The sequence below is a fragment of the Pungitius pungitius genome, chromosome 9 (assembly GCF_949316345.1).
Source record: "Pungitius pungitius chromosome 9, fPunPun2.1, whole genome shotgun sequence".
NCBI lineage: Eukaryota > Metazoa > Chordata > Actinopteri > Perciformes > Gasterosteidae > Pungitius > Pungitius pungitius.
In genome coordinates this window covers 5,805,444-5,816,807 of record NC_084908.1, presented here as the reverse complement: position 1 = coordinate 5,816,807, position 11,364 = coordinate 5,805,444, and the positions used below count along the sequence as shown (strand labels likewise).

At 47.8% G+C, this 11,364-nt stretch overlaps 1 protein-coding gene across 2 annotated transcripts in view; it reads right to left on the bottom strand.

The window, feature by feature from the left end:
* Nucleotides 1-38: 38 nt before the first annotated feature.
* LOC119217799 (serine/arginine repetitive matrix protein 1) overlaps nt 39-11,364 on the bottom strand; it is a 14,362-nt gene continuing 3,036 nt past the window's right edge. Inside the window, exons 2-9 of one of the 2 annotated variants that reach the window (XM_037471723.2) lie at nt 8,671-8,765; nt 8,333-8,414; nt 7,652-8,006; nt 6,065-6,139; nt 4,327-5,447; nt 3,106-3,935; nt 2,674-2,919; nt 39-2,526 (exon numbers count right to left, since the gene is read on the bottom strand). In XM_037471723.2, the coding sequence (XP_037327620.2) occupies nt 2,273-2,526; nt 2,674-2,919; nt 3,106-3,935; nt 4,327-5,447; nt 6,065-6,139; nt 7,652-8,006; nt 8,333-8,414; nt 8,671-8,765 (3,058 nt within the window). In that variant the 3' untranslated portion in view covers nt 39-2,272. Of the gene's footprint in view, nt 2,527-2,658; nt 2,920-3,105; nt 3,936-4,326; nt 5,448-6,064; nt 6,140-7,651; nt 8,007-8,332; nt 8,415-8,670; nt 8,766-11,364 lie in introns of both variants that reach the window. The other variant, XM_037471722.2, reaches the window with a different exon arrangement.

The following is an 11,364-nucleotide window of genomic DNA, read 5'->3' as shown; positions in this document are numbered from 1 at the left end:
GTAGGCCTCTTTCTTCCTACCACATGGTGCTGCTCAATCCCAACCAGCAGTTGTGCTGGAAGGCACATCAAAGCCACTCGTGTCTACTCCAAAATCTCAGAATAGTCTTCAGGTCCGTCTCCACTCGGAGCGATCCGTCTTCGGCCTGAACGTGGTCTGTTTCCATCTGCTGGATGAAGCGTTTTACTGCACTACCTTTACATGGCTGAGAGTTGGCTTATTCTCAAGGGCCGTTACCTTTTGGTTTATTTCATCTGTGTTGCATTTCTTACACACACACACACACTGACTCATAAACATGTTTTGCATTCATGTATATGCAGAAATGAGCCACCTCAGTGCGGCATTGCCTATGATGTAACTGAGCACAGCAGGGTGGAGGAAGCTACAAACTCCACAGGACTCCAGAGGACATAAAGGCTACGACGGAGAAGCACGACGGGGACACGATGTGATTTGATGTGGTTTGACATTAGTTTACAAGGACAGTTTTCTCCCAATGAGAAACCAATCCGAAGACAAGGGGACCGGTTACACTGTGCGCCCTCAGTAGCCGATGGGTGTAACCATGACGATGGCAAGGAGCTGAGGGAATGACCTCATGCTGTTCGCAGGTATCTAGAGGTCAGTGTGGAGTACCATGTAGCACGTTTACATCGGGGCAGGAAGAGTCCAACCTGTAGGAGAAATCAGAACCGTTGATGGTTTATGTTCGACAGCTCCATCTAGTGTTGTTCACAGCAAACTACAACAAGTCCATTCTGGCTTTCTGTCCGTTATTGCATATCATCAATATCAATCCTAAACAAATAATTCATACATTACACAACAATTTTAACAGAGCACATTTTTCTGGTGAAAGAAAAAAACACAACAAAATTGTGGAGCTTTAGAATTTTATAAGACTTATAAAAAAAAAAGAAAAAACTTAATACAATAACCAAGGCATGTCGTACATTGTGTTTTTTCTTTGTTTCTCTGATGAGTATTTACAAACAGGCTTATTTACAGCTCAAACATGAAAAAAGGAAGGCTACATAAAGTCTAGCACAAACAACCAGTCAGCTATAATGATAATATATTTGTTATGTACAATGTAACTGGCAAGGCTAGAGCAAGAAACAACATAAAGACTCTGCAAAAAGGTTCAAATAACTTCAAGTATCTCTCTTGAGGTTTCGTGGAGGTTCTATTTCGATGGACGCGATGCCACAGAGAAACCCCGAAACGTGGTAGAGCTGCGTGTAGTGTGGCCTGGACAATGCAAGAGTCGGAGCAACTGAACAACCACTTCTCTGATAAATGCACCTTTGAAAGACAAAACCAAGGGAAATCTCCTCTCATCATATAAAGTAATATCCTGCTTTTTTTACTGTTTTAAACAACAAATGTGCAGCAAAGAAAGCTATTGAAGGAATCAAGAACACGCTGGTTCCTACAGCAGGGGACAGGGGGCCGTCGGAACAGTTGTCCCGTTTCTGTGTTTTAGGTCATCTTTGGCATCCAAAAGGAACTTCACTACATTCTGCCAACATGTCATGGCCTTTCTCATGAAACCCCCTCTCTGGAGTTTGTCAAATAAAAGAAGAATCTCCATCATAATATTGTTATTTACATTAAATTGAAGTCCTCAGTTAGTACCTTACACGTGAATATGATGGACAAAACAGCAGTATGAAAAAAAGAGATCTTGAAATATCTGGTTGTTCTTCTAGGTGAGAAGTAGTTAGGTCTACTTTTATTATATAGCCAAGAAATGTGTGGCCCGAGGACAGGCCATTTGTCCTATTTACGTCTCCAAGTGCATAAACGCTAACTCTACTTCACGACGCTCAACAACACTGTGGGGCTCCACCTCTTCCCCCCCCCCCCTACATTTTAGTTTAGTGTATTCGTTTTGGAAGGAGAAAAGAAGAAAACAACTCCATATACAACACAACAAAGGCCGAGGCCAGTTTCAGGGTCTCTGACCTCCCATCACAGTGCGCTGCTTTTTGACAACAACGGTGACTCTCGAACCATGAACCCCACTGAGAATATAGTGTCATTTTTTTAAGACCCTTAAAGTAGAGCAGTGAAAAAATAAACTTCCCCAGCTGTCTGTAGTTGTTCAGCTCACAACAACACGGCCATCACGTGTTAGAAACCACGTTGAAAACAAACTACCAGAAGATTGAAATGTAGGACCGTCATTGTGCATTTCCTGGGAAGCCGGGTACCATTTGAAGATCTGCTCTGATCGCCAGACCCCCACCCCCCCCCCTCAACCTCTTCAGCAGACCGTGAGCAACTGGGGCTCACTTTCTCGCCGCTGGTTTTTTTTCAACAGCTGGATGCGATTGTGGCAGTAGAACTTGATGGCTCGCCAGTCGCGGTGGTTGCTGACCAGCAGGGGGCACTGCTGCAGGCAGCGCTCGCAGTCGGCCTTGGCGGGGACGCGGAGCTCGGTGATGTTCTGGGTCAGGTGCTCTTCAACCGCCGCGCGCTCTGCCTCTGACCAGGGGCGCTTCAGGACGCCGCGCTTCCCTGCAGACAGGAAAAGTAGATGATGTGCTTTATTAAAACAGCGGATACTGGCAACACAATAAAAAAAATCTCACCTGTACAATTTCATCTGTTTTGTTAAATTTAGCAGATACACTTATACTTTAAACAAACCTGATTTGGGCTGACCTGAGCCTCTCCTGCGGTTTACGGGGAGAGGGAGAGGAGGTGCAGGCGGTGGCTGCGCGTTCTTGAGCTTCTTGGGTCGCCCCACCCGCCCGTTGTTCTTGCCCTTCCTGACATACAGCAGGGTGGGTGTGGGGTTCGGAGCAGGAGCGGGAGCGGGCGAGGGGGCGGGCGCCTCAGGCTTCTCCTTCATCCGCTCCCCGTCGGACTCTCCCTCTGAGTAGGAGTCGGCAGAGTTTCCCGACATAACTGGGAAGAAGAGGAGGGAAAGTAGAGGACAACCTAATTAGTCCAACCCATCACTACTCCCCACGTTGTCCTGTCAAACACGGACACATGCGCACAGGCGGGGGGACGTTTGACACCATAAAAGGAGGGGCGGTGCTGCTGGTCCTGGACCACAAAGAGACACCAGTTACACTCATTCATTCTCACCATCCAGTTCCAGGCAGATGTGGTTCAGGCTCATTCCTCTGAACAGCACTCCGTCTCTCTCCCCGCAGAGCACCACTCGGCCCACTCTGCCCATCAGGCCTGGGTCTTGGCCAATGCCGGCACAGTTCTGAGTCACATGGTATTCCCTCTCCAGGAAGTGCTCCAGCCTCTCAACCGCGCCGCCCCCGGGCTGCCCGGGCTCCTCCCCTTCCCCCAGCAGCAGCAGCTGGGTCAGTATGGCGACCTGCCGGCGAACCCTGGTCTGAGTGAGGGCGCGGGGGTTGCGGGTGCCGCTCGAGCGGGCCAGGCTGCGGAGAAGGTCGGTGCCTCGCAGCGGCGTGGCAGGGGAGTGGTAGGGCCTAGCGAAGACGTACGGGTTCGCCGGGTCCACTCCCACGTCCTGCCGCGTCTCCAGCAGGAGCTCCAGGCAAGGCTCGCAGTGGGGGGGCAGGATGAGGGGCTGCACTCGGCCCCGTTTGCCCTGGACACCGACTCTCGCGAGGTGAGGGAGCACCAGGCGCTCAAACGGAGACAGGGAGGCCTCCAACGGAGTGAGAGCGGGCGGGGCCCCCGGGGGGACGGGGACTGGGCACCGGGGGGTGATGCGAGCGTGATATTCGGCGATGGACAGCTTGGAGACCTCACACTCGCGCCTGCGGTTGTACAGGATGAGGAGAGCCAGGCTCGAGTGACAGAGCAGGCGCCAGGCCTCGGCGGATTGGAGCTGCCGAGAAAGGGACAAGAAGGCCGAGTGCTGCAGCCGACGAAGGTACAGAACCAGGGAGGACAAGGACGAGAGGAGGGGCAGCATGTGGTGACGCCCCGAACCGCTGAAAGGACAGATGGGGAGCAATTTGTTACTTGATAGCTGCGACTGAATATTGTTTGAATTCACAATTTTTATTCAAATACTTAATTGATATTTTGATTATTTTCTGGATGAATAAGAAATTGAATTAAGTCAATTCATTAAGTCAATTATATTTTTAACATTTCTGAGCAAAGGCAGCACACATTTGACCCATAGGTTTCATTAAGCGTCAATGCATGTTTGATTTAAGAAGATATAAACCCAAAAGGACATATGATATAAATAAACAGGATGTTGCATTTGTACAAATTCTAAAGCCCTCTTATGCTAATTTAGGATTTAAAGCTATACAAAATCGATTATTATTATTTTCTTGAAGCACAATTTGAATTGTGTAAAGATTAATTTACCTGAGCAAGTCCTTTTCCTTATCCTCGGCCCCACTTTCATCTTCCACCTCCATCACTCCATTCTCCTCCTCTTCATCCTCTTCATCATCCTCTTCATCTTCTGCAATTTTTGGAGGCTCCATGTCTTTGGCTAAATTGTTTCCAAAGGATGGAGCGCACACCACCTCAACGTGCTCCTCCTCTTTGGGCCTCTTCACCTCTACGACCTCCACATCGTCGTCGTGGTGATGGTTGTCCTCATCAAGTCTCTCTGTTTTTAACCTCCTCACCGCTCCCTTCCTGGACTGCGTCGCGGCCACCGGGGGGGGGCTTCGCTTTAGGACAGACACTGGCACTGCGTTCTGTCCTCGCGGAGGGGTCAGCCCTGATGGGGTGGAGTTCCTTCCGGACGAGGCGGAGGATTGGTTAGCCGCTGCGAGAGTGGGCGGCGGCATTGAAAGGTCCTGGACGCCAAGCTCAGTGAGATCTGAGACGTGGCCGTGTCCTGCGGCCTGCCGCGTGGAGTGCTGCAGCGTGTGTGCGAGAGCAGTGGCGGGGTGTGAGTTCTGCGCGTGCAGGCGGGGCATCTGTGTGTAGCGCTCCACCAGGGCGGAGCACACCTCTGGCTGGTGAGCGTGGTGCTTGTCCAGGTGGCGACCCAAGGAGCGGAAGTGGCGCCCACAGTGCTCACAGGTTTGCCGCATGGAGTCTATGGACACGCCTCCTCTCGGGACATTTGAGCTGATGTTGCCCTTTGTGCTGGAGCCCAGCGGGGCCGGCGCTTTGAACACAAGCTTTGCTGAGGTGGAGGAGGACGAAGAGGTGGGAGGGGTAGACTGACCTGGAGGGTGGGATGACGGGAGCGGGCTGCTGTGATGGGGAATGCTGGTGGGGCCGACCGGCAGTGGGGGCCCGCACGCGGTCCGTTGGGGCGTCTTCTTCTTCAAATGAGCGCCACGCCGTTTCTTGCGCCGGCGCAGCGCCCGCCCTCTGGGGCTGCTGTTGTCTTCATCTCCAGCATCAGAGTCACTGGCGTCAGAGTGGGAGATGGGGGAGGAGGAGGGGGAGAGGGACCAAGACGGGGTGACGTACTCCTGCTGCTGCTGCTGCTGCTGGGCTGTCACAGATAGAGGCTCCTCCTCCTGGAAATGAGAGACACAAGAGAACACGTCATCTCCTGTCTGGAGAGTCCTCCTGTCTCAATATGTAGGGAAAAACCAACCGGCAGCACACAGGTGTTCTCCTAAACACGTAAAAGAAACAAAGGATGTGCACGTCTGCACCGACGGGTTAAACTTTCACTACTCAGGGTCAGAGTTGTAAGCTACTACCAGACCATTTAGTGTGCACCAGAACGATCAGTGACATCACGTCAGTGACAAAACGTCTCCTATCACACCAGGCGTTGCAACAAATTTGGGATTTTTAGGATAATGAAATTGAATTGCCTACTCAATATGAATTCAGTTTATGAACTTTTATTGAATAGAGAGCATTGGGGTGCGGAGTTTTGAGGTCTATATGTGTGGTTTCATGCCTTTTACTTTTCTATTGAGACCAACTAGCCTTGGCAAGCCAAGAAAATACTATTTTTTTTCATCTTTGACCTTGGTTGCTGACTATTCAAAGTACAAACAATGAGAGAACAGTTGGATGTGATTTAACCATTTCCTCTGGCAATGCACTCTATCTTTTGGTGAGAAAACGGACGTATCATCTGAATCCAGCTTTAGGGAGAAGGTGGTGTAGTGTCCCTTACCTTTTTGACATTGTTGTTATTCTCTGTGTCGGAGTGAGACTCGTGCTGCACAGGAGACACGGTACCACGGAAACCCTGCAGCAAACAAAGGGCAGCCGTTAAAAAATGGCCGAGCACGTTGCTCTTGGGTGTTTACCATCACAATCAGTCTCAGCTGTCACTCAAGAGTCAGGAGGACGGCCCTAAGGCTGATCAGGACTAACAAGCAGAAAACAAAAGAAGTGAAAAGAGATATTCTCTTAAAAACACTGTCAACTTAATAAAACAAATGAGGAAATGAGGAAAGCTAAGAACAGAAGAAAGCAGGCAGCCAAGAATCTGTTTAAAAAAAACAGTTTTGAACTTCATCAGAGCCAAATTAATGATATAAAATATGGCTTTTAAGGAACTATGAGGAACCACTTTTCTTTTTTCCCCACTTTTTTTTTTATTCTAGTATCATCATACTGTTTGGTATAATTGATCTGATCTAATGAGATCCATTAAAAGGAACAGATGTCATTAAAAAACCATGGTTACTGTTGCTAAAGCACTATAGGTAGAAAAGGAACTGCAGCTCAACCATCTCCATGGTAACCCCATGCCTTGCTTAGCTTTGTTTGTGTGGTATGAATGTGTGCACAGCGGGAAGTGTGTGTGTGTGTGTGTGTGTGTGTGCGCGTGCGTGCGTGACAATGATTGTGTGAAACTGATCAACACTGTGTGAATGCACATACGGTCAATGAAGTCATGAGAGATATGTGCACTGCTTAAAATCTATTTCTATACTTGTGAGGACCAAGTGGTCGAGTACAGTCAGGCAGTGAGGATTTTACCAGCTGGTTTTGGATTAGAAACATACAAATCAGGGTCAGGTTAGGTTAAAACTGAGACGAATTCAACTAGGAAATTAAACAAAATAGGGATAGAATGCATTTACATCTATACTTAATCCCAACATAATGCCCTGTGGATGCGTTGTGTCCTGCTCTATTGTCTATTATTCCTTTCAACAAGGCTACGGAGAGTCCGTGTAAAACCTGAATGACGCCCTTGCTATTCAACTTCCACACTTGATTGGGTCTTTCCCAAAAGATTCCACGACTATGAGTGGTTAATGAAAAATGGAAAACTGATTAGAGGATTTGTAATTCCTGTTGTGCAGTTCAATCTGCATTCTTGCTGAGGAAACGGCTCTTATTGGAGCGATTGGCAATATAAGCCACACGGAGCAAAATTTACTTTAGTACATACTTTGAGGAGGCCAGCAGACTTTGCTTCCCTTATTAAGCTTATATTTTATCTACATCTACATGTGGGAAGTCCACATATGAATTTTAAAGGAACTAAAGCATTCATTTCTCTCCAGTGCAACAGAGTCTTCAGCCACCAGCAAAGCTAAAAGTGAAAAAACAGACAACGAAATCTAACTCCACCCTCAGGCCTCGTGTTCATGTTACATTTGTTTTTTCGGAAATCATTTTGAAAACAATTCTGAAAAGCCCGTGTAGGTTTCATTTCCAAACATTCTTGGCAATAAAGTGTTTGTGTGACTTGGACTCTCAAGTGTTCCACCAGAAACCTGTGTGTTGTGTGTGGGTCACTGACCAAGTTGTCTCCCCACTCCGTCAGGCTGTAGTCCACAGTAATCTCCTCCCCCTTCGTGATGTCTCGGATGGCGATGACAACCAACCGCACCTGGCTGCCACAGTGCACCTCTCGGATGCGGCAGTTCGGGGACGGGGGGAACGGGCTGGCCGCCGGGGCCGGCGCGGAGGGCGTCGGGGCGGCCGGGGCCGTGGACGCAGGGGTCAGAGACGGGGCCCGGGTGGAGGTAGCCGTGGCCGGCGCAGAAGCAGGGAGCGCCGATGAAGCAGCCGGAGCTGGGGCCGGTACGGAGGCCGAGCTGGAGCTGGTCTTGGATCTGATGGGGACTTTGTTGCGAGCCTGCGCTGATGAGCCGCTGGGGGGGGGGGGGGGGGGGGAGTTCTATTCAGTACAGTCATCCAGCACCACATGCTCGTGGTGGAGTTCCTCTGCTATTCACATCATTTGTTTCTTTTACGATCTTGTGTACCTGTGGTTTTTTATTTAAACAAGGTGCCCCTAGGTTTAAAGCTTCTGTGGCGGGGCACTCTTCTAACATAAAGCTAAGGGAAACACTGAATGATTTGTTGAAAGAAATTTAAACAACAGTAATTGATAATGAAGTCACATTCATGGGTTACTTTTTTCTTATTGCTTTCTAAAAATGGGATATTATGCAAATAAACATAAATGCACACTGACCAGTATTGAGGAGTGTGCTCCGTGTTGTAGAAAGGACCGTCCAGCATGGGCCGCTTATTCTCTGCTGCTTCTTTACGATCACCTGAGAGCACAGCAGCAGTCAGTGTGAAACTATAACATACAAGTATGCAGGGACACACACACACACACACACACAGAAAGGTCATCACCTCATCTCCTGGAGCACACACACACACACACACACACACACAAAACTAGGTCACACTTACTTGCACACGCTCCACCCCCATACCAATCCCACAGACAGAGGCGCACACACACACAAACACACACACAGAATATGGCATGCAGATATATAAACACACACAAACACACACCTGGGCTGAAGCTGTGTTCAGGCACCCTCTCTTCCTCAGCTTGTGTGACAAAGACTTTTACGGGTGTCCCTTTTCGTTTCCTCCCACAGCCACGCCTGCAAAAAGCACACAGAGACACACTCAACGTTATCATTTCATCAATCCACCCACTAGCCAAAGGTCAATCGGGTCACAGGGTGATCAATAAGTTGATGGCCACCCGATGGATCAATATGGGCTGTGTTTCCAAATCCTATATGAGCAAATCATACTGGCCATAAAAGAAAAGCCACAGAGACAATGACGCAGCAAGTGGATGATTAAACAGCTGCTCACTGGTTTGAGACTCTGGAGATCTGCGTCCCTCCAACAAGAGGACATTCTTAAACAAAAGCATTTTGAAATGTTGCCTCTGCCCACACCAGATTAATGTGAAGGTAAGAAGAGATATAGAGGCTCTGATCTGCAATGATCTGAATACTGCCCCCTGTGGGCGTCTAGGACAAATCCTAACAGTGCACTTGTAACTGTAAGTGATTATTTTGATACCTGCTTTTGGTAAAAGAATAAGAATATTCACTTCTTTTAATTAAGAAACAGTAGGAATCTAAGTGCAGGATGTGCATTTATTTACAGTACACTAGTAACCAGCCATACAACAAAACTATATATCCAAAACGTTTCCAAAAAAATGTTTTAAGCAAAATCAACAAACTGGATTCAGCTAAATATGATGCTTAGATAAACTGAAAGGTACGAATAAAGACACTGCCGACCACAGTAAGATCCTGCAATCTGCTGAGTGCTCTGACCCCCGGACCCCCCCTAGGGAGGGAGCCGTTACCCCCGGAAAGCTCGGCAGACACCTGTGCCGCGCCAAAATCCACCCATCTGATCCCGCCTCATCCGTCTGACTCTGGGCTCGCTCTGTTGCCACAGATTTCTACATTGTTTTTCCGTTAGTCTATTTTTTACTTGTGTGACATTGCAGGCTCCTGAAAACTAGGCCATAGGAAGATCGTGCCTGGGATTTTAAGGTGTTCATTACTGTGTGTGCGTGAGTGTGTGTGAAAGCAGAGAAGAAAGAAGAAAAAAACTAGAGAAGAGAAGATTAAAACGGGAAGAAAAAAGAAGACAGAAGAAATGTAGAAGAAAGGTAAGGGGTAAAAGAAGGACAGAGACATGGAGCAGAGACATGGAACAGAGCCACCGTCTCCGTATCGATCCTCTCATCAGGACACGTGATACTACACACTGAGAAGTGTGCAAGAAGAGCGCTCTGAGGCAGGCGCACAAGATTCTTTTCCCCACTTTTCTTGTGCACCAGTCACACACACATCTTGCCTTTGGAAATGTAATTATATAATATAACAGGATCATTCATCCAGGCGTCCTGATCAGGCCCTAAAATAACGCTGTGAAAAACATGTCGCAGCTGGGGAAACTCGTGGCATTTTACACACCGCTGTAAACAATATTGGAACAATATCGACGTAAATATCGACGTATCGATAATATACAACCAGTATCCCTCAATGACATGAATGTCACATTTTCATGAAACTAAATTCTAATCAATAGCCGAGGCTTGGAAGTGTTTGCTGAAATCAAAGTCATGATATCAATAAGAATACGTTGGGGTAAAAGCAGCCGCACAAAATCATGTTTCAAAATGACCACAGAAATCGTGCCATGCCATTTCAAAAAAGGGCAGCGGCTGTCACTTTGGAATGATTGAACAGACCCGGAGTCAGTGGTAACACTTGATCCGCACAGGTCACCAGCTTTTACCAGAAAAACACGCTTTCTTTCACAGTTTATATTTTTGCTGTGTGGGAGAAGGGTAATGGGGGGGGGTATGTATGTTTGTATACTTAGTTCTGGTTTAATAAGTTTCGTGGAAACTTTCTTGCCAACCAAAATCTGTCTCACCTTCACCTCTTGAGAGAGCTAACCCTCAGTGTCCCTCAGTGTCCCAACTACTATCGAGTCTTGTCTCACCCTCTCCATCCATTCTCTCATTCCTCTTTCCCTGCACAGTTTTCTCCCTTCTTCACTACAGCTTAAACACACACACACACACACACACACACACACACACACACACACACACAGCCCCCTCCCGCCAACCCACATGTGCACACAAATACACAAACATGTCCATACTCAAGACCCACATATGTGTGAGCACACATACAGACACACATCACTCACCCTATCTGGCCCACATGCATGTACAAAACACACACACACAAACATCCCTCCCTCTCAGGCTTACAAGCACGCAAACACACACAAATATCCTCTCCCTAGCCAAGCTCACATGCACGCACGCACGCACACACACACACACCCCTCCCCCTCTCTCGCTAAAGCTCACACACACACACACACACACACACACACATTAGGGAAAGCTCTGAGTCTCTCTCTCTCTCACACACACACACACACACACACACACACAGAGAGAGAGAGAGAGATAAGAATAAACGTGCATACCATCTGCACATTACAGATTCATGCATATTTGGTAGAAACTATTATATACACACCATTATATTGCGTGTGCACACACACACACACGCACGTTCCATCAAACATATTATTCTTTCTCAGGCAGAAACAAACAAATATTATGTGTGCTTGGATATACAAAAACAACAACACACACACACACACAACCACTTGTCACGCAACTGTCTCTCCGTCACA